Raw genomic sequence first — 19,314 nt, 5'->3', positions numbered from 1 at the left:
ATTTACTGTAACCTTTACCTGGTATTTTTCTCTCTTTTTTTTTCCCGTGACTCCTTAGTGATATAACAGACAATTGAAATGTCAGAACAAGAGGTAAACCAGTGAGCTGTCAGGAGCCTTTCAGGCTTAATTTGCATACAATGCTGTACTATGGTTGTCTACATAATCTAGAATTAAAACACGTGGCAATCATGCAATATCATCATGCAATATGGTAGAGATAAGGGGATTATTTTTTTTTCCCCATGGTGCAATGAAGTTTTAAAGACACAGATTAGCTTGTGTCACAGGATGTATTCTGGTTGTCCACATGAAAGGCAGCACCCTGGGGATGTGCGACTGGCTTTTGGGTAACGATGTCTAGGTTATTTCATTTTTTATGGTTTTATTTCTCGTAAATACTTTAAATGTTGGGGTTGGCCAGATTTTTCAGTCCAGCGCTGCCCTAATGTAAGTTGGTGGGTCTCTCTGGAGTTAGTGAAGCTGCACCCTGATGCAAACTGTGTTTGGTTGTAGGTCCAGGCAGAACTGGGGAAGGCAGGTGTTGGGGCATGGGGAGCAATTGGCTCTTAACAACAGTGGCAGGCCCTGGGAGTGTGACTGCGTAGGTGACAACAGCGGAGGTCCTTTGACTAAGAACCATGTGGTACACTTGATCTGCGTATTGCTCAAGGTGTGGTTCAGCCAGGTTGTGTTTCTTCATGGGGAGGAGAAATGGTGAAAACCCTTGAGGAGCACTATAGCAGCAGGAAGAGTTGCTGAGCGGTGGGGAGAACATGTCAGAAAATAAATTATGTCTCAGCAGAGTGCACAGAGTCTTAGGCTTGAATGTGCTGGGACAGTGACTATGCTGTAAAAATCCCACGAAGTCCTGAGAACGTGCACTGAAGAACTGACCAAGTAGCTGTGTCACAGGAGGAAGTCTGGAAGATTGTTTTAGCCATCTTTTGAAGGCATGAACATCCTGTGCCCGTGAGAGTGCGCTTTAGTCATCTGCTAAAGCTGAGAGAAGATCAGCAGAGAGAAACAAGGAGTCAGACTAGGGCAGGTTTGCACCAGTTACGTGCCTGGATACCAAACACAATCTTTGTCCATTTTTGTTTACATCGAGACTGTTTTGGCTTTTAGAATAGTTTATTTCACTCTGAAAACACTACAGTTTAATTCATAACTGCATTTTATTAAGAACAAAAATTTCACAGTATCTCCCAGACAGCCTTTTACATACACACAGCAGTTAGGAAAACAAAGGCTTTTGTCATCTCATTCTATGCTGCAGCAATAGTCATTGCCAAAAGCATTGATTAAAATAAAAATTGTTTTCTCTACCAAAGAATCATACAAAATAGATATCTACACAGGGGGTTTTGTTTGTTTGAAGTCAGGTAAGCTATAAATAGGAGGTATATGTGCATCCATCAGAGTGGCGTCGTCCCTGAAATACTCAGGTATTGGTGAATACATTTAAGAAATAAGAAAAAAAAGTTCTATATGCCATGCTTCTCAATTTAAAGTGCAGTTATGACAGAAAATAAGCTTCAGGATAGTCTTGCGTATTCAACACCTCTGCTTCTTGTTTGCCCTGGTACAAGCCTCTAAGGACATGAGTGTTAGCATGGTAAGGTGATTACAGCCCCTGAACTGTGAACTGGAGACTTCCATGCCTTGAGCTTCCCCAGCACCGACGACAGCTCAGCTTATGCTGAAGCAGCTTTGTTATGGGGGGGGATAGAAGAAGCAGGCTGCCAAACAGACCCTCAGGTGCAGGGGGAATTGTGAAGCACAGGGGAGGGAGGAGGAATAATACTCCCTGTATTCAAACTGACGTATCTATACTAAGATGATTCTATGTGTGTGTGCGTGTGAGAGAAAGAGGAAATACATACTACTGACCACTCTATCAGGATATATAGTCATTTAAAAGTACCTAAGGAAAAAGACTAAATACCTTCTCAAAATTGTTTTTGGCTCAGAAAGCTTCCACCCTTTTCTGTAACTTCAAGGGATGGTCCTTAAATTCATAACAAGTGGGTACATTACAAGATGTGCAAATCAGGTCTCTGTTCATATAATCTTTTCCTGCCTTATGTCTGCCAGATTGTTTCCACAACCCACCATGGGATGGTTTGGGTTGTGGGTTTGTTGTTGTTGTTGGGGTTTTTGTTTTGTTTGGGTTGTTTTTTTCTTAATGTTACAAAGATGCTGATAAAGGATTGCTTAGAATGATTTTTTTTTTGCTGTCCCATGTTTTCTTCATTTGTGGCTTTGCACCCACCAGAAGCGTGAAACAAAAACTTCCTGAAGTATCAACACCACTGTGTGCATTCACTGGCTATTTCAAGGTTGGTGGCAGGTACTAGAGAGTAAAGCCACTGGTATGGTTGGTTTGTTCATTTGCAAATAGCTTTGGTTTGCTATTGCTGAATTCTTTCTAATGGTTGGATTCACACTGTTTTAATTTGGGAAAGTTGCCCATGAATGCATAATTGTTATGAAGTTACACATGGTACTTTTGAAACTAAAGTTATTCTTTCTCAGCTTTTTTAGAATGCTTATCAAAATAGCTGAACTCAAGCCAAGTCGATTTAGATTTTTCAAGAAGAATTGCTATTTTTCTTTTATTTGTTTAAAATCCATTAACCTTCTCTAGCATAACAAAGAACCTTTGCAACAGATCAAAAAAACCCCAAACATTCTTTAGAAAAATCCAAAGAACAATACTTGAGCACACAGTTGCTGACTACCTCCTCCTTGCTATGGTAGCATGAAGGAAGCAGGAGTTTGAAAGGCGCAGCCTCTGTCAAGTCAGAATGGCAGAGCTGGTTTGGGGGCTAGGGAAGATCTCTTCCAGTTGCTGAAAGACAGAAAAAGTACAAGATTTGCTTGCCTTGTCTTCCTTTGTCTGAGATTATGTGCAGTTTCAAACCCATCCTGAAACATCTGCAACAGTGATTAAGAGAAAGAGTCTTTGAGAGTGCTTGTCTGATGGTGGAGCACGTGACACATTCAGCCCTGCAGCAGAGATCTAACGTTCACCTATTGTGCAGAAGAGTGTCGACTCCTGCAATGCAGCAGTCCTGTAGGAGCTGGGGCATCATCTGACACCGGGACTGGAACAGTCGTTCTGAGTCCTCGACGTGCAAAGACACTAGGTTTCCACCTTTAGTTCAAGTTGAAAATATTCTTGAGTACCACTGAACTCTGACTCCCTACATCAGGTCTGAAATTACCCTTGGCTTGCATCGGAATTATTCTTGTCAGTTTAGTTCCTCTTCCTTCTCAACAGTGTCTTTCTTTCACACCTGGAGCAACCACTTGGAAAGTTTCTGTCTTTCACTTTTAGCATCAGTCTCAGGGAGGAGTCGTTATAGCTTTAAGGCAATTTAAATTGTCGTGTTGGTTGTGTTAAGCAGTTGCATAAAAACTATTATAGACTCTGCAAAAAGACTATTTTAATAGTGGTTCTGGGAGTGGCAACATTGAATTTAAAATTTAATATGATGGCTATTCACAGCCAGAGCATAGAGCTGAAGTTACGTCTAAACTACCCGATCAGACCAGGTCATGTTAATCTTTACGCTCTGGTAATAGCCTTTTCAGTGTATATCTAGTTTATGATGCAGTGATATGCAGCTCCTAATACAGGCAGTATTCAACAGGATGCATCCTTGTACAGGGTTCATGCCACATGCCACAGCAGCCATAACCACCTGTTTTTACTGCCCTCAGCCCACTGCAGTCAGATTCAAGCCTATAGACCACTCAAATCTGCCTTGCAGAGGTTGCAGTCTGATTCAAGTAAAAAGTGAGCAAGTTAGGGATTGGTGCAAACAGAAGATTACAGGAAATGATAATAACTGAAAGGGACTATGATGAGAAAAAGAGGTCACTAGGAGTGTTAAGAGCTGGACTGAGATTCCAGACACAGGGTGTGCAGTGATCTAAAGGCAGGTGCAAAACTGAAAATGGGATGGATCAAAGAAAACACATGTGCTTGTATCAAAGCACTAAGATCAGGACATGGAAGAAGAATGGGTGCAGGGAAACACAGCAGGAGAGCTAATGTGACTAGAGCACTGTGCAGGCAAATGACCTGAGGCATGGTATTTTGGATGGAGTGTGGCATGGAAAGGAAACTCCTGCACAGTCCCCAAAATCAACATTTTTTAAGAGAAGGGACACTGCCTCTACCCACACTAAGAAACTTTGTCTATTATTATGGAAAAAGAATCAGAGCCCTCATTAAAGTAAGGTGTGTAACCAGCAAAATCATAGCAGTCTGCAATTCAGTACAGAGCAGTACAAAAAAAAAAAATCCACCCCAAAATTGCACCAAAACCCCACCCCAAAATCCCTAAAGTAATTTGGAATGAGCCCTCAGAGCAGGGTGGGTGCCTTAGTGCTTCGAGGCACGGAAGGAAAAAAGCCCTGACTTTCAGTCTCCCAGAGCTTGTTAGCAGGTGTTTTGCTTCGGGAGGGCTGTGTAGAAGATAGGAGTGAAGGTGTCGAACGGTAGTTAATATAGCTGGCAATAAGAAGTGTTGCTTCAACAATCTAGGGAAAAAAGAAAATGATTAACTGTAAGTCAATTAGAGGTAAGAGTGCCCTTTGATTTTTAGAACCTATTGACTGCATAACTTTTGCAAATGGCTTTCTCACATGCAGTTGTTTGGTTTTGAAATGAAGATCTATCTGTAAGAGTTCAGTAGAATAAGTCTCTTGATTAAAAGTTCCAGCTTATGAGGGACTTCTTGAATGTATATAGCTAGTGCTGCAGCCCCAAGTACCAGTCCCCAGGGCTTGTACAAAATGCCCAGCTGTGATGCTCCCAGCTGGAGAGAAACTTATGGTTCATTTTGTAATTACCTTTGGAATTGCCATTGTGAAAAGAAGTTTTTCAGTGCTGTTTTTTCCAGAACTCCTTTCTTTCATTTGACTGACTACAATCATGAAGTCATCTCGACAGCCTCCAAAGGTCAGCACAGAGGAGTATGAATAAGAGACCTTCAAGTGCTGCAGACAACAGAGAGTTTGAGAGAGTCATAATTCTGTAAAAGAAAAAACAGCCACCTTAAACTAATATATTTGCTACTTACTGCAAGAACACCAGATCTCCAGCAGTAACAGGCCGTATAGGTAATTGGCTCTATAGGTAACAGCTGGCAGAGAAATCTCAAATGAGAACCACATTTCTAGTTTTCTCCTAGCTTGCTCGACGCCTTATTGCTTCAGAGCACTAGTCCAAACTGTGTTATATCCCAGGTGGTGGTGGTAAAGCACATACCACTGAGATTTTGCAAGACATATGAGCATGTTTGCTGCCCATCAAAGAGGCAGTTAGCTGTTTCATGAAACCTTACCTTACACTGTAGCTGTAATTTTCCTTTGTTTATGTAGCGTTCAAACATAGCACTGACTTCCCTCATCTCTGACTTCTACAAATTAACTTCTGGATCCATTTGAAGTTAAAGACAAACTTTTAGTGACTTTAAGTGGACTCAGGGGAATGTCTTTCTGTGGGAGGTAAGTTATTGTTCTTAAACAGTTTTCCTCACCATACCATAGTGTTATAATCCAGTATGCTGATGCCATCTTCATTCACAGCTATCCAGACTGGACAGTCTTCCAATGAGGAAGGCAAAATGGGCTAGAGAAAAAGAAAATTATTAATTTAGATATTTCTTGACATTTAGATGTTTCTGACATAAATCTTGGGTTTTAAGGATAAAGCGAAGATGAGAGACAATCCCATAGGCTGAATCCCATAGGTCTGACCTGGTTTGATTTTAAGAGGACTTTTGTCAAAATCTGGAATAACATTTTCAGATTTACATAGAATTTTGGGCCTAGTGGCATAAGAGATGCAATGATAATGAAGGCTTTGAGATTAAATTAATTAAATTCCATCAGTGTAGTTAAAACTGAAGGAAATGCTAGTGCAGAGCAAAAAAACATCAGTTCTGCTCTGCTCTGGCTCTTACACTATTCCCATCAGTCAGGCAGGCAATGAAGCCTCTTGGTTTCTATAATACCTGTGCACCCAGTGCCATCACATCAATGCAATTTTTTTTCTTACAGATTTTGACAAATGTGCGTCAATTATCTGTTAAAAATTAGTTACGTGGTCTTATGGCTCATGACATGAATCCTTCCTGGGAATCTGCTCTTACATGGCTAAGGCCATAGGCTTTGCTGTTTAACTATTCAAAAGTTATAAAATATGGTAATCATCAGAAATATCAACATTATTTAAACTCTGAGTGGAACTATTCTATATTCTGATTCTTCAGTGTTGGTAACCTCAAATACCAGTAACCTCTTCTGCTTTTACTCCTGACAGTGGAAATGATTGTCTTTCTGGAAACTTCTTGTATATTTTCTCACGAGGTCTCTTCCATCATAGAATCATAGAATGGTTTGGGTTGGAAGGGACCTTAAAGATCATCTAGTTCCAACCTCCCTGCCATGGGCAGGGACACCTTCCACTAGACCACATTGCCCAAAGCCTCATCCAACCTGGTCTTAAACACTTCCAGGGATGGGGCCTCCACAACCTCTCTGGGCAACCTGTTCCAGTGCCTCACCACTCTCACAGTAAAGAATTTCTTTCTAACATCTAATCTAAATCGACCCTCCTTCAGCTTAAACCCATTACCCCTTGTCCTGTCACTACACTCCCTGATAAACAGTCCCTCTCCAGCTTTCCTGTAGGCCCCTTCAGGTACTGGTAAGCTGCAATTAGATCTCCCCGGAGCCTTCTTTTCTCCAGGCTGAACAGCCCCAACTGTCTCAGCCTGTCCTCATAGGAGAGGTGCTCCAGCCCTCTGATCAGCTTCATGACCCTCCTCTGGACTCGCTCCAACAGCTCCATGTCTCTCCTGTACTGGGGCTCCCAGAGCTGGATGCAGTACTCCAGGTGGGGTCTCACAAGAGTGGAGTAGAGGGGCAGGATCACCTCCCTCGACCTGCTGGTCACACCTCTTTTGATGCAGCCCAGGACACGGTTGGCTTTCTGGGCTGCAAGCGCACACTGCTGGCTCATGTTGAGCTTCCCATTAATCAATATCCCCAAGTCCTTCTCCTCAGGGCTGCTTTCAATCCATTCCTCGCCCAGCCTCTAGTCATGCTTGGGATGGCACTGACCCACGTGCAGGACCTTGCACTTGGCCTTGTTGAACTTCACGCGGTTCGCATGGGCCCACCTCTCCAGCCTGTCAAGGTCCCTCTGGATGGCATCCCTTCCCTCCAGCGTGTCGACCACACCACGCAGCTTGGTGTCGTCGGCAAACTTGCTGAGGGTGCACTCGATCCCACTGTCCATGTTGCGGACAAAGATGTTGAACAGTGCTGGTCCCAGTACCGACCCCTGAGGAACGCCACTTGTCACTGTTCTCCACTTGGACATTGAGCTGTTGACCACAACTCTTTGAGTGCAACCATCCAGCCAATTCCTTATCCACCAAGTGGTCCATCCTTAGACTTTATTCCATAACTACAGCAGCTTTGACTTCAAAGCAAGAGACATGTATCCATGAACAAGACCTATCTCAAGCTTTCAATAGAGGAGGTTTCTGCTGGGTTGGGGAAGATGGTTAGTGCCAAACCAAGATTTCTCAGACAACCACTATGTGCTAAGACATTAGTTCAGGCAAGGGTAATAGGTAAGAGCTCTAGCCTGGGATGGGCTGAGGGATGGTACAAGCTACTGGGAGAAGTACCCTCTCTAGCTGTTCTTTGCTCTCCCGCCAATGCCCGTGGGCTAGCAGCTTACCCAAATATGTGCTTTAGTTTTTCTGTTTCTGCAACAGAAATGTTAGGATGTTAGCAGTGCTTGCCTCTCTCATGTGGCAAGGAAAGCAGCCAGCTCTGTGTCAAGCAGAGGACAGGACTGAAATACCCATTCTCCTTTTAGCTAGCGTCAGCTGCCTGGTGTGATTTATGGGGCAATCTTCCCTTCCACCCCCCACAGTGGTATGTAAATAGTATTTTTTAAACTATCATTGCAGCCTTGATGACCAGGGAAATTCCTGCCTGAGAAAGCTTTGGCAAGGTTTGTAAGGAGAGTTAGTACCCTGTATTATGATCAACTGATGCAGCCAGGGAACCTTCAGTATTTATTTACTAAACGCTAGCAACCCCTAGTGTTTAGAACATGTTTCTCTTCCCTCTTTCTAAACCTATGTGGTAACAGAGCTGTTTGTTCTGAACAAGAGTATTGTTCAGTTTTCCCCCTTCCTGAAGTAGAAGCGTTTTCAACCCTGGTTACCAGAGATCACAGGTATGTCTCTGCCCAGATAGTTCACTCTCAGGAACAGAAAAATGCGTACTCCAGTTACCTTAGCAGCAAATATTTTGGTTCCAAAGAGAGGCCATTTCCGGGCCACCGTCAAATAAATTCGAATGCATTCTGGTGGAGAGCATCCCTGCAGCACCATCCACTTCGTCGCCAGCCTGTCAGCCAGTTGCCTTTCAGAATCCAAGACACAAGACAGCATTATTTACTAATGTCTTCCAAGGAAAGGTGAGTAAAATTGTAACAGTTAACATATGTACCTCGTATTCCAAAAGGGCTGTTCTACATAGCACTACGGACAGGGCTGCTAGCACTGTCAATTATGAAGGTTGTACAACCTGAGTTTATTTTAGCATTTTCTCTACTTCCACAATTATTTTATTACTAGTTATACTGTAATGCCCAGGAATCCCAGTCACATATGGGTTGCTCGCTGGCATATATATTAAACAACTGTAACGACAAACACTCAGGCAGCTGTTACAATAAAATCCTGCCCACCTTGTCTTCACATTCAATTATACTCTCACCTTCCTCTTAACTTGTCTGTAGTATGCTCTATATGGAGTGGCCAAATATATATTAACTCACTTTTGATTTGGCTCACTAGGGATGGTTTGGCAGCTATCTTGCTACATGCAGATGGAATTTGCTTCCAAGAGGAGCTAATTGTGTTAGTTCCACCACTGCATCCCCAAGTAGCTTTGGATCTGGAAGATTACCATCCTCTCTCTTTAAAACAGTTAGAGCTGAGATCCATGGCAGCATTTGAATTCTGTACTTGAGATCTCTGCATTGTGTGTGAGAATTTCCAAGTCAGAACATCAAAAAGCCCTGCCAAAATACATCCTACCAGAATTACTGCATGGCCTGAAGCAGCCCATATGTGCTGGCTTTATGGCTCGTTGCAAATGTTAGGCATCTGGATTCAATTGACACTTGGGGGAAGGGTAAAACAAAAATTGAGAAAGAGAATTCATATTAGGTTAGAGTTTGTTGGAACTGAGATGCCTAATTTGGAAGTGAAAGGCTTAAACTTCTTGTCTAGGGGAAAATTAGTTGGTGATTTGGCTCTTTTTATATTAGTTAACTGCCATTTTCTTTTAAAGGAACCTTTTCCTGACACTTGTGTTTTGTTTAAGTTTCTATATCAAATAATCTTGCCAGGACTCCTTGAAACTTCTTAAATATAAAGACAGAATTTTGCAAGTAAAATTTGTTTTCAGTGCCAAGTATAGAAGAACAAGCAATTTACCTGAGCTGTTCAGGAGTACTGTTTTGCTTGTAGCGTTTGGGGTAGAATTTATCTAAGACCTGGTGGAGAAGATGCTGCATTTTCAGTTGTGATGTTCCCCCAGGACCTGAAGATCCTGGACGATCCAAATCCCCATATTCCACCTAAGACAACATTATTGTTTATAGTGCAACAGAACTATGGGGGTTTTAGTGCAGTAGAACACTCCATAGATTCCCATACCAATAACTACTATGTTTATTAGTCATGCAAAGAGATGCCATTAGGCAGTGGAATTTTGTCTACAGCATTACCATAGTAATGCATACAACAGAACAACTACTGAGGACATGACTGCCCAAGGAATTCTTTACTGATCTAAAAAACTGAAACAAGATCTCAGCCAGCTACTTGTTGTAGGGAGACACTTCTGCATAACTGCCAAGCTTTTGGGGTTTATTTTCAATTGGCCAATTAAAACAGCAGCCTATTTGTAAATAGTTTGGACAATGTTCCCGCCTTCTCCATCTCAGTTTACATTGCTTTAACAAATGCAACAATCAGTTTCAGCTCAGTAAGAGCTGCTTATCATGCCCACAACCCATACTGTGTGTTTTATGTGGTAAGATGCTAAACGCAAGCCTGGAGGTCTACTGGAGGATCCTACAAGATGCCCGCGTAAGAGGCTATTGGCAATGCAACAGGGAAAATTTTGACTATTAAGTGGAATTCTAGTAAGTGATGTGATTTCTATATCTCTACTAAGGCACTACTTGGAGCAGTTCTGGGGATAGTCCAGCCTCACTTTTTTTTCCAATGTTTTTCTTCAGAAGGAAAGGAGAGGCACTTCTATAGCAAATTTCCCTACAGCAAAAGGTGTTCTAATAACATGTGTATGCTGGTATAATGTGTTTCACATGGTACATCTCACACTGTATGTTTGATAAGAAATATCACTGTTGATGTAAGAGATAGCTGCTTAGTAAAAGACATTCAGTATACAGCTGAAGTCCCTGGAGGACAAAAGGGAGTATTTCTGCCCATAGCCATACTCACCTGAGCCATCAGAGCCACCATTTCCAGAGCTAATTCCTTATTAACAGGAAACCTTCCATTGGCTATTTCATTGCTGACTTGGAAGGCCAGTAGCAACCGCTCCCGGTCTGTCTCACCTTTGGCCTGGCTCCGAAAATATAGCCTAAAAAGCAGAGAGGATTGTAAAGGTAAAAAGGTATTGTAAACCTAGAGTAGAGGTGGGAACTTTAATCAAGGTGAGTAAAAGTGGGGTTTCTTTTTCCTCCTTCTCCAAAGTGAACTTAGTGCATTGCAGGCGGTACTGGAGAGACATTTGGAAGCTGAGGTGCTTCCCTTATGAACCAGATTTGGACAAGGAGGCTCAAAACATACTTTCTAGCTTTGGAAGCCCTTTGAATTCTGAGCGCCAACCACTTTAAGACAGTGAAGCCTTATTAAACACAGGTAAATCAGTGGCCGTCCAACCCCATCAAGCACAGACAGGTAATGTTTAAGATAGGGCCTTCTCTGCTTATCACAGAATACAGAACTGCCTCTGCTCTACATGTATAAACTTCTACATGACAGCCTTGTAGACTTGTTATTTTTGCCAGCTTTGTTTTGATCACTTACACTGATATTGTTACAACAAAGTCTTCAGTTTGCTTCAGCAGGAAATAAGAGACCAAATTAGCAGGCTTTATTTCAAAAATTGAAGAAGCATACTTGTAAATCAAAGCTTCCTACTATTTTTTATTCCCTTTGACCTGGTATAGCAGGGTGACTAATGGAGGTTGAAGACACCAGCTGGGGGAATGCTTCCCAGAACCATTCCTCATGTGTGCCTATTTACAGCCCACACCATCTAATTCAAATATTAATTTACAGCTGCATCTATGACTACATATTCCACAATACCACACAAGATATTCATTCCAGTGGATCAGTTTGTTTATTTTTATGTCAATTTAAGATTAACACCACCATTAGGACCACAGTGACCTTACACGTGTCTTATCAGAGTTCTTGATGTTAGAACAGCCCAACCTTGGAAAGACCTTATCAAAACATCCTTGCTGTCCAATCTAGGCACATTCCAGTTCAACAAAATAATACTGCAAAGTTTCACTCCTGAAACAAATGCTGCCTTCTGGGTCAAAAGCAATAACCTCTGCTTCCACATCTGTTAGACCAACTAACAAAGTTCATAGAAATTTGTTTCCACCAATACAGTCAACAAAATCTTCATACATTCAATACAGAACTTCGTCTCTTTTTGGTTTTGGAGTGGCCTTTGTTTCGCCTGTAGACAGAATTCACATGCAGAAAGACATTCCTTGTTCTCATACACAGCTTTCCATTCACTGTAATTCAGAATTCCTGTCTGTATTATAAATTACAAACTTGTTCCAGTTTTTGGTTTAGATCTTTGCCTTGTACTTTCATTCTCTGCTATCTCTTGTCATCTAACTTTTAACATTTCTTTCTTTATAAAGTCTGGGCACTGCTACTACAAGTCTCCTCTACAACTCATGCCATTTAGAACATTGTTCTCGTATCTTTTTCATCTTTGTGAATCTTCACTTAATTGGAAGTTTCACCATATTTGTTTTCACTGGTGATTTTCCCCCCAGGTCTCTCTTCCTCTCACTTAACACACATTATTTAATTATGTCTTAGAATCTAGGCAAACAAAATTGTGCCAAGTATGTCTTATTGTGCTACAGCTAGTTCTTAACCCATTTTAAGTCTATGCTGCTATTGCAAATGGTTTTGGTTTTTACTTCTAGACCATATAGTTTCTTTTACACATGTACCACACACAGAAGTCATCACATCTCATGTAGGATTTGAACACATCTTAGCTAAAGAACTTTTGGCACTAACAGTGCTATAAATTACTGGCCATCTACAGACATATGCAGTCTAGAAATGTTTAATTAACAGCAGTAGTGAGGCCAACCAATGAAGCACCGTACCTGTTCTTATAGGTCAACTTCACAATTCTTGTGCCACCTTCATACTTCCCGGGATGCAATTCTTTTAAGGCTTGTTCCCATTTAGAAATGACATCACAGATCTTTAAAAAATATCATGGAGAGAGGAGAGACAAACTGAGGTGAAATGGATAGAAGATAAAGAAATAGACTGGATCTGCATAAACACAGCCGAAAGTGGCAAAACAATTCCTTTTTCTATTACACAGTATGTAAAAATTAAAGCATTCCAACTGAAAACTCCAGCTCTAATCTGCAAGGGGACATCTGTAAGTGAATTCTGGTCTGGTAGCAACTCTGGCTATGTCCATGTTAGCAAGTAGCAAAGCCCAGGAGGAGCAGATCTGCACAGTGAAACACCTGTTCCTAACACCCTGTGCCCAACACTTGATGAGTGTCAAAGGGTTTTCCTTTGGACTAGCTTTAGTCTGATCAAATGGCCTGAAAGCCCACCACTGTGTTGGATCACGTCTTCCAGTTCACGTAAAAAGAATCCATTTCACACTCTCCAAGGCTGCTCCTTAATGTGAATCAAAGCATGGTTAATAGGAGTGACTGGGTAGGTTTGCTTCAAAAGTGTCCTGAGCCAAACTAAAGCACTAACGTATCCTCTGAAGGGCGGCTGCCTACATGCTTGGCTAAACCAAACCCTTGGATGTGAATGTCCCAACTTTGGGAACATTTGGTCCTAGATTCCAACTTTGTAACTCAGACATAGTTTTAGTAACAGCAGGGTTAGTCCCTTGGTTCCATTCGGCTTCTCTTGGTTATTCCAGTTCTTTTACAAGTGGTCTAATAAAGGCCCCTACTTCTCTTTAGATAGCATCTCAATAAAAGGAATGTGAACATAAGAAGCCACATGAAATACATAATCAGATATCCTAATCCTCTCTTAAAAAGCTATTGAGGTTGCCTTGGCAAGTAAATAATAACCAGTTAATAACCAGTAAAAGTGATGCCTTTGAATGTCTCAAGCTCCTTCATTTTCTCTAATATCTTATTTCTCCAAATGGTGGTTCAATTACCAGCAAAGCTCCAGATTATCTGGTCTATATCAGGCCATGAAAGCAAAGCAAATAATTTGGCACTGTCTGTGGTAGTTTCTCCTTCAAACTATCTAATTTAAAGTTATCGGCATTTTCTCCTTCCATTGCCCAATGTGAAATTTTATGCTGTGTAAATCTGAACGTTTATGTTCCTTACAGGTATCAGGGCCTCTTCAAAGTTGCCACTACCACTATTCCTCTATCAGTGCTGTATGACAATTATTGTCCCAGATTTGTATGAAAATCTGATATGTCTCATTCATGGCCACTAGCCTGCTCACTTAAGGCAGTCATCCAGGTAAAAATCTCCATATGAAAGGCACAGATGTTAATACTTTATCTAGTTTCCTTTTCCCTCGATCTGAAGCACTCCAGTCCTTTTTAAAGTGAGAGCATACTCAGTAGAGCTTTCTCCCCTAAGTACACTCATCAACAATGAAAACCTGAGTTATCTGGAGATAGCAAGGAGATACTTCATAATCCAATAGATGAGATTTATATAGACATGCCAAGAGACTCACAGCCTAACATAAATTTGTCTCAATTAGGAGTGTCACATTTGATGTTAGTTGTGATATCTGATTATGCTAGCTCAGTCATGTTTTAATTTTGCAGTCAAGACAAATTAAACTTTAATATGTGCTAAAATCTGAGTTAAAGACTTTTAAAAAATTGACAAATTTATCACCTACTAAAACAGAACGTGCTTTGTCTTAACTAGTACCTCAGACTAGACTGAGCTAATTATAGAATCATACAATCATTTTAGTTGGAAAAGACATTTATGGTCTTTCTTTTTTAAAAGATCATTGAGTCCAATCACAAACTTAACACTGCCAAGTCCACCACTAAGCCATGTCCATAAGTGCCATATCTACACGTCTTTTAAATAACCCGGGGATGGTGACTCAACCACTGCCCTGGGCAGCCTGTTCCAATGCCTGACAATCCTTTCAGTGAAGATATTTTTCCTGATAGCCAATCTAAACCTCCCCTGACACAATCTGAGGCCATTTCCTCTTGTCCTAGCACTTGTTACTTGGGAGAAGAGACCAACACCCTCCTTTCAGGTAGTTGTAGAGAGTGATGAGGTCTCCCCTCAGCCTCCTCTTCTCCAGGCTGAACAACCCCAGTTGCATCAGCTGCTCGTCATAAGACTTGTGCTCCAGTCCCTTCACCAGCTTCATTGCCCTTCTCTGGACATGCTCCAGCACCTCAATGTCTTTCTTGTAGTGAGGGGCTTAAAACTCAACACAGTACTCAAGGTGCAGCCTCACCAGTGTGAGTACAGGGGGCGATCCACTTCCCTAGTCCTGCTGGCCACACTATTCCTGATACAAGCCAGGATGCTGTTGGCCTTCTGGGCCACCTGGGCACACTGCCGGCTCACACTCAGCCAGGTGTCGACCAACATCCCCAGGTCCTTTTCCGCCAGGCAGCTTTCCAGCCACTCTTCCCCAAGCCTGTAGCATTGCATGGGGTTGTTGTGACCCAAGTGCAGGAATTAATATCTGATCTCTGAATACTAATCCGGATAGACAATACCCAAGTGTATTTAATCTTGCTGCATTAAGAAAAAATTATTAGCCCTTTAGCAGCTCTTCAAAGCTGTCTGCTGAATGTAGCAGAGGGAAAAATAAATACCTTCATGTTACCCTGCAGACAATGCTCCAAATTCCTGCCAGAAGGATCATCTGTGAACAGAGAAAATCCCATGTGGGATGGCTTCCTCATTCCTGTCTCCTGGTTCAGTCGCTGGATGAATTCATCAACTGTCGAGGAACCATCGAAACCTACAACCTGCAATGAAAGAAGAGCTAATCAAGGATAACTTTCAAGAAACATGACATTGATGGGTATCACAACTAATGAAGCCTGGTTTCCTACAGATTGGTGTCTCATGATTGACTGCCAGCTCCAGTGACTGCACTTGCATATTGTCTCCCTTCATATTGCATTCTTGTACTGAGGCATTTATGACATCTCTCCCTTTTCCCCAGCTACCTTTTCGTCCTAAGACCTGTAGAGCTGGGGTTGGATTCCTTTCATTTTCTCAGAAAAAATGGCTAAAATGGCAAGGAGGAAAAATAGTGTCTATTTCTCAATATCTGACACATATAAACACCATGGTGCCACCCACCCACATGAAGGAGGCAGGTTATGGTGCAGTCCTCCAGTGCCCAGAAGAAAGGCAGCTGCGGTGGCTCACCTGGTAGGTTCCGTTCATGAAGTGCACTGGGATGCTGAAAGGGAGTGAGTGGTGGTAGGGATTTCTCAGCAGGATGGACACAATCTCCATCCGGGAGGGCTTGGCTTCCCGCTCGCCAGTCTGCACAGTGCGGTCTACTGATCTCTGGCAGTAGATGGCATACTTGCCTATTTCACTCCTAGGCAAAGAGGTGGAGATAAGCCACAAACATGCCTTAAATGCCATGTCCTCTTCTATTTCCCATGCCATGCAAAGCATTCCTCCCTCAGGCTTTTGCTCAAGAAAAGATACATCTCTGTGCAGATATCCTAGTTCTTCTCAACAGACTAACAGCTCAAGTGAAAAGCTACAACACAAACCTGAGCTCCAAGGATCTGTAAAATCAAGGTAGACGATAGACTCTCCAGGAAGCACAAGAGCATTCCCTGTTCCTAGATGGACTGGACATAGTATAGGAATATCCTCTTCTGTACCCTGTTGCCATCATAGTATCCATTAAACCAAGACCAGTTCACCCTTAAAATTGCTGTCATGCCAGCGGAATTTAGTTACTATCGTGTCAAGTCCTGATAAGCATTAACAATAAATTGTAATGCATTAGTCTCACTTACAGAATTAGGTAAATTGTGTTTATCAATTTACATGGTTAACCCTATCTGCCAATCAAGAGACTCGACACAGATTCAAAGCAGGCTCAGATTTGTTAGTTCAATACAGTATAGGGACAGTTATTAATATGATCAGTTTACTGTCTACTGAAGAGAGTGCTCCATTGAACAGCACCAAAAGGACACATCTCTCTAAAGCCAGGCAGGAACAGTCAATTATACCTTTTGCAAAAATGTTAAGAATGTATATACTGAATAAATTCTGAAATTGAAGGATTTATATGGATTTATAACTGTGCTATCACTTTGCAGGGGAAACTAATTCCATTCAAGATGCTTTCAGGAGCTCAGCACATGATTAAATCTTCAGTTCAATCCCTGCAAGCCACATGGAAGTCAGGAGCTCTGGCTTTTTACTGTAGCAATATATTGCTCACCTCCCCAGTAATACGTTTGAACAATTTTCAAATGGACAAACAGCAAGAAGCTGTTGTGTCTGGCTCCCAAATGTTCCTGAGCCCTGTGTCTTCTAACCTAGAACTGCGCCCCGCTTTTATTCCTCTCTTAGAGACTGGATATATACTCTAAGGATATATACTTTAAGGTCACCTCTCATGGAAAAACAATACCTAGAATGAAGATCTAATGTAAATCTATGTCACAGGCATTATGCAGTGTTAACATTCTAGTGTCTTGTTTGCTATGAAACAGGGAAAGCATATCTATTTAGCTGGTCAAGAAACAGCCAGATCTGCTCCATCTAAAGACACATAAGTATTCCTAAAGCTAGGCAGAAGGAGCTAAGTCCCATTTAGCAACTGCTCTAAATCTAATCTAAACTACAGATGAATATAAGACCAGTTTGCTGTAATTTCTGTATTTTTTTTCTAGCCCTAATAATTGTTTCATAGCTGGATTATATAAATATATTTCCTCTTTGCTTCTGCTTAAAGTTTATTTGTTGATAAAGGTACTTTTGGGCTAAGAACCTGGCAGACCATCATTACAGTAATGCTTGAAACCAATGGATTAAATGAGTGTCACAGAGCACAGCACATCCTTATGAAATTCAATAGTCCCTAACAGCAGAGCAGCTCCACTACTGAGTTGAATGGGCCAGTCTGGGAGCTGGTAATGCACAAGTTTGAAGAGGTGATTTCTACCTCACTACTAGCCAGAAGATCCCTAACATGTTGCCTCAGCCAATGGAGAGAGAACCTGAACATCGAGGAATGCCTGATAATCTGTTTTTGCTTCTGAGAAGAAATAGCAAATGTGAGGCAGCATATAAGAAAATAAAAAAACTTGATAGGAGCAGTACACAGATTTCCTTTGCAATACCAGGAGACTTTTAGCTTGAGTTCCAAGGCAGACTTAGACTGAGTATTTGAATATGAATATTTGTTTGAAAAGAAACCCCTCTTTTACCTATGTCTTAGCAACAGTATGTTGTTGCAACACACAACTAGACATCTCTAGCTGTGACCTCCTCCCCAAGGACACAGTGAGATATGCTGAAGATCAGATCACCATGGAAACAAAAGAAAGAGCACAGCATGAACACTGGAAAACAACTTCTTGCTGTTACAGGAGATCTTGCGCTGTTTTCTTATAGGGGAAAGTGTTACAGACCAAAAAGAGGTAACAGAAAACAGTACTAGCATATATTTCAGGTTTGTTAGTTTTTCCTGACTTTTTATGGTTCTCCAAGATGTTCTCTGCCTCACATTTTTTCTGTCAGTATGCCTGTTAACCTGACAGCAGAATGTAATCACCTAAAATTCTAATGATTCATTCTAAATAATTACTTTGGTGTGTCTTTCTATCAATAAAAGAAAGTAGCTGCATCAGCAAAAAACTCCCTATGTAGCTCCAGTTATATCTGCAAAAAGTTCTCTTGCTAGTACAGGTCACTCAGTCTTGTGAGCTAGCTCAATATAAGTGAATGACTGAAGAGGAACAGCTTGATACCACTGGGAACCTTCTGTCCCCTCCCTCAACTTATTTTTGCAGGTGTGAGTTACAAAATTGCTTCCATCTTTATCCGTTGTGGATGCAAAAGGCAATCAGCTTAGCAGAAGAAAATGCTGTTGCAGTCTTTACCTGGGGTCTGCATGTCGCTGCAAGTGCTGTTTGATGTACCAGAGGAAGTGATGTTGAGGCAGGAAGAGAGGAGCGCACAAAGCCAGGAGTTGCCAGCACTGTGAACATAAAACTGGACATCATTCTTGTTCTGTACTTCTTGCCTGTTGTCTTTCATAGAATACTGCAACCAGAATGTTGGATGGTGACCACTGCTTTTGGGAGTGACTATTTTTAGACATGTAATTGAAGATGCTTCAAAGGGAAGTGATGGTCAGAGGACAGACTGCTCTTCACTGTCTCAATCTGGACTCTAAGAAGAGGTGTTCTAAATGACTGCCCACTTTTGAAAATTTTGACTAGTGTAACCAAGAGCTGAGTGAATGATTAAGACTTAAAATAATACTTTTGTCCTATTTGTAACTGCAAATCATAACAAAGAACACACTGGGGAATTTTGTTTCAAATTTAGACCCATTATTCTTTAACCAGATTTTCTCATTTGAGCTGGAAATATTACAATCAAGTATCTACATTTATGCTGCAACTTATTCATTTGATTCACTCAATAATTATAGTGCAATAATCAGATTTCGTGATTAATAGTAACATTCATGATTTGCATGCTGTTGATCAACTAAAATGGAAAACAAAACTAATAACATGTGACAGTTATAGCTAGCCAACGTGAACTAGAAATTTTGATTCTGAATATGGTCTGAATAGACCATGTGCAACTGCTAAATGGTTAAATTGAAACTAAAATTTATTTTGCAAGTAGTTGCATTCTCAGTGTTTTTCTTTGCACATTAGTGCCGAGATTCTCTTTCC

General features: G+C 41.4%; 1 protein-coding gene and 1 long non-coding RNA gene across 5 annotated transcripts in view; one reads left to right on the top strand and one right to left on the bottom strand.

Moving 5' to 3' along the window:
* Window positions 1-895: 895 nt before the first annotated feature.
* PLEKHH1 (pleckstrin homology, MyTH4 and FERM domain containing H1) overlaps window positions 896-19,314 on the bottom strand; it is a 57,998-nt gene continuing 39,579 nt past the window's right edge. For 3 of the 4 annotated variants that reach the window (XM_054828897.1, XM_054828896.1, XM_054828898.1), the window contains 10 exons: window positions 18,505-18,602; window positions 15,794-15,971; window positions 15,229-15,384; window positions 12,521-12,621; window positions 10,584-10,725; window positions 9,549-9,691; window positions 8,337-8,466; window positions 5,561-5,647; window positions 4,867-5,013; window positions 896-4,554 (listed from right to left, as the gene is read on the bottom strand). In XM_054828897.1, the coding sequence (XP_054684872.1) occupies window positions 4,378-4,554; window positions 4,867-5,013; window positions 5,561-5,647; window positions 8,337-8,466; window positions 9,549-9,691; window positions 10,584-10,725; window positions 12,521-12,621; window positions 15,229-15,384; window positions 15,794-15,971; window positions 18,505-18,602 (1,359 nt within the window). In that variant the 3' untranslated portion in view covers window positions 896-4,377. Of the gene's footprint in view, window positions 4,555-4,866; window positions 5,014-5,096; window positions 5,648-8,336; window positions 8,467-9,548; window positions 9,692-10,583; window positions 10,726-12,520; window positions 12,622-15,228; window positions 15,385-15,793; window positions 15,972-18,504; window positions 18,603-19,314 lie in introns of those variants that run through there. The other variant, XR_008577502.1, reaches the window with a different exon arrangement.
* LOC129207657 (uncharacterized) lies at window positions 8,338-19,261 on the top strand. Its single transcript, XR_008577512.1, has 2 exons — window positions 8,338-8,521; window positions 15,247-19,261. It is a non-coding gene; the product is annotated as an uncharacterized LOC129207657 (long non-coding RNA).

This window comes from Grus americana, chromosome 5, assembly GCF_028858705.1.
Source record: "Grus americana isolate bGruAme1 chromosome 5, bGruAme1.mat, whole genome shotgun sequence".
NCBI lineage: Eukaryota > Metazoa > Chordata > Aves > Gruiformes > Gruidae > Grus > Grus americana.
Note: the sequence above shows the minus strand (reverse complement) of the source record. Positions and strands in the feature narration are given on the sequence as shown.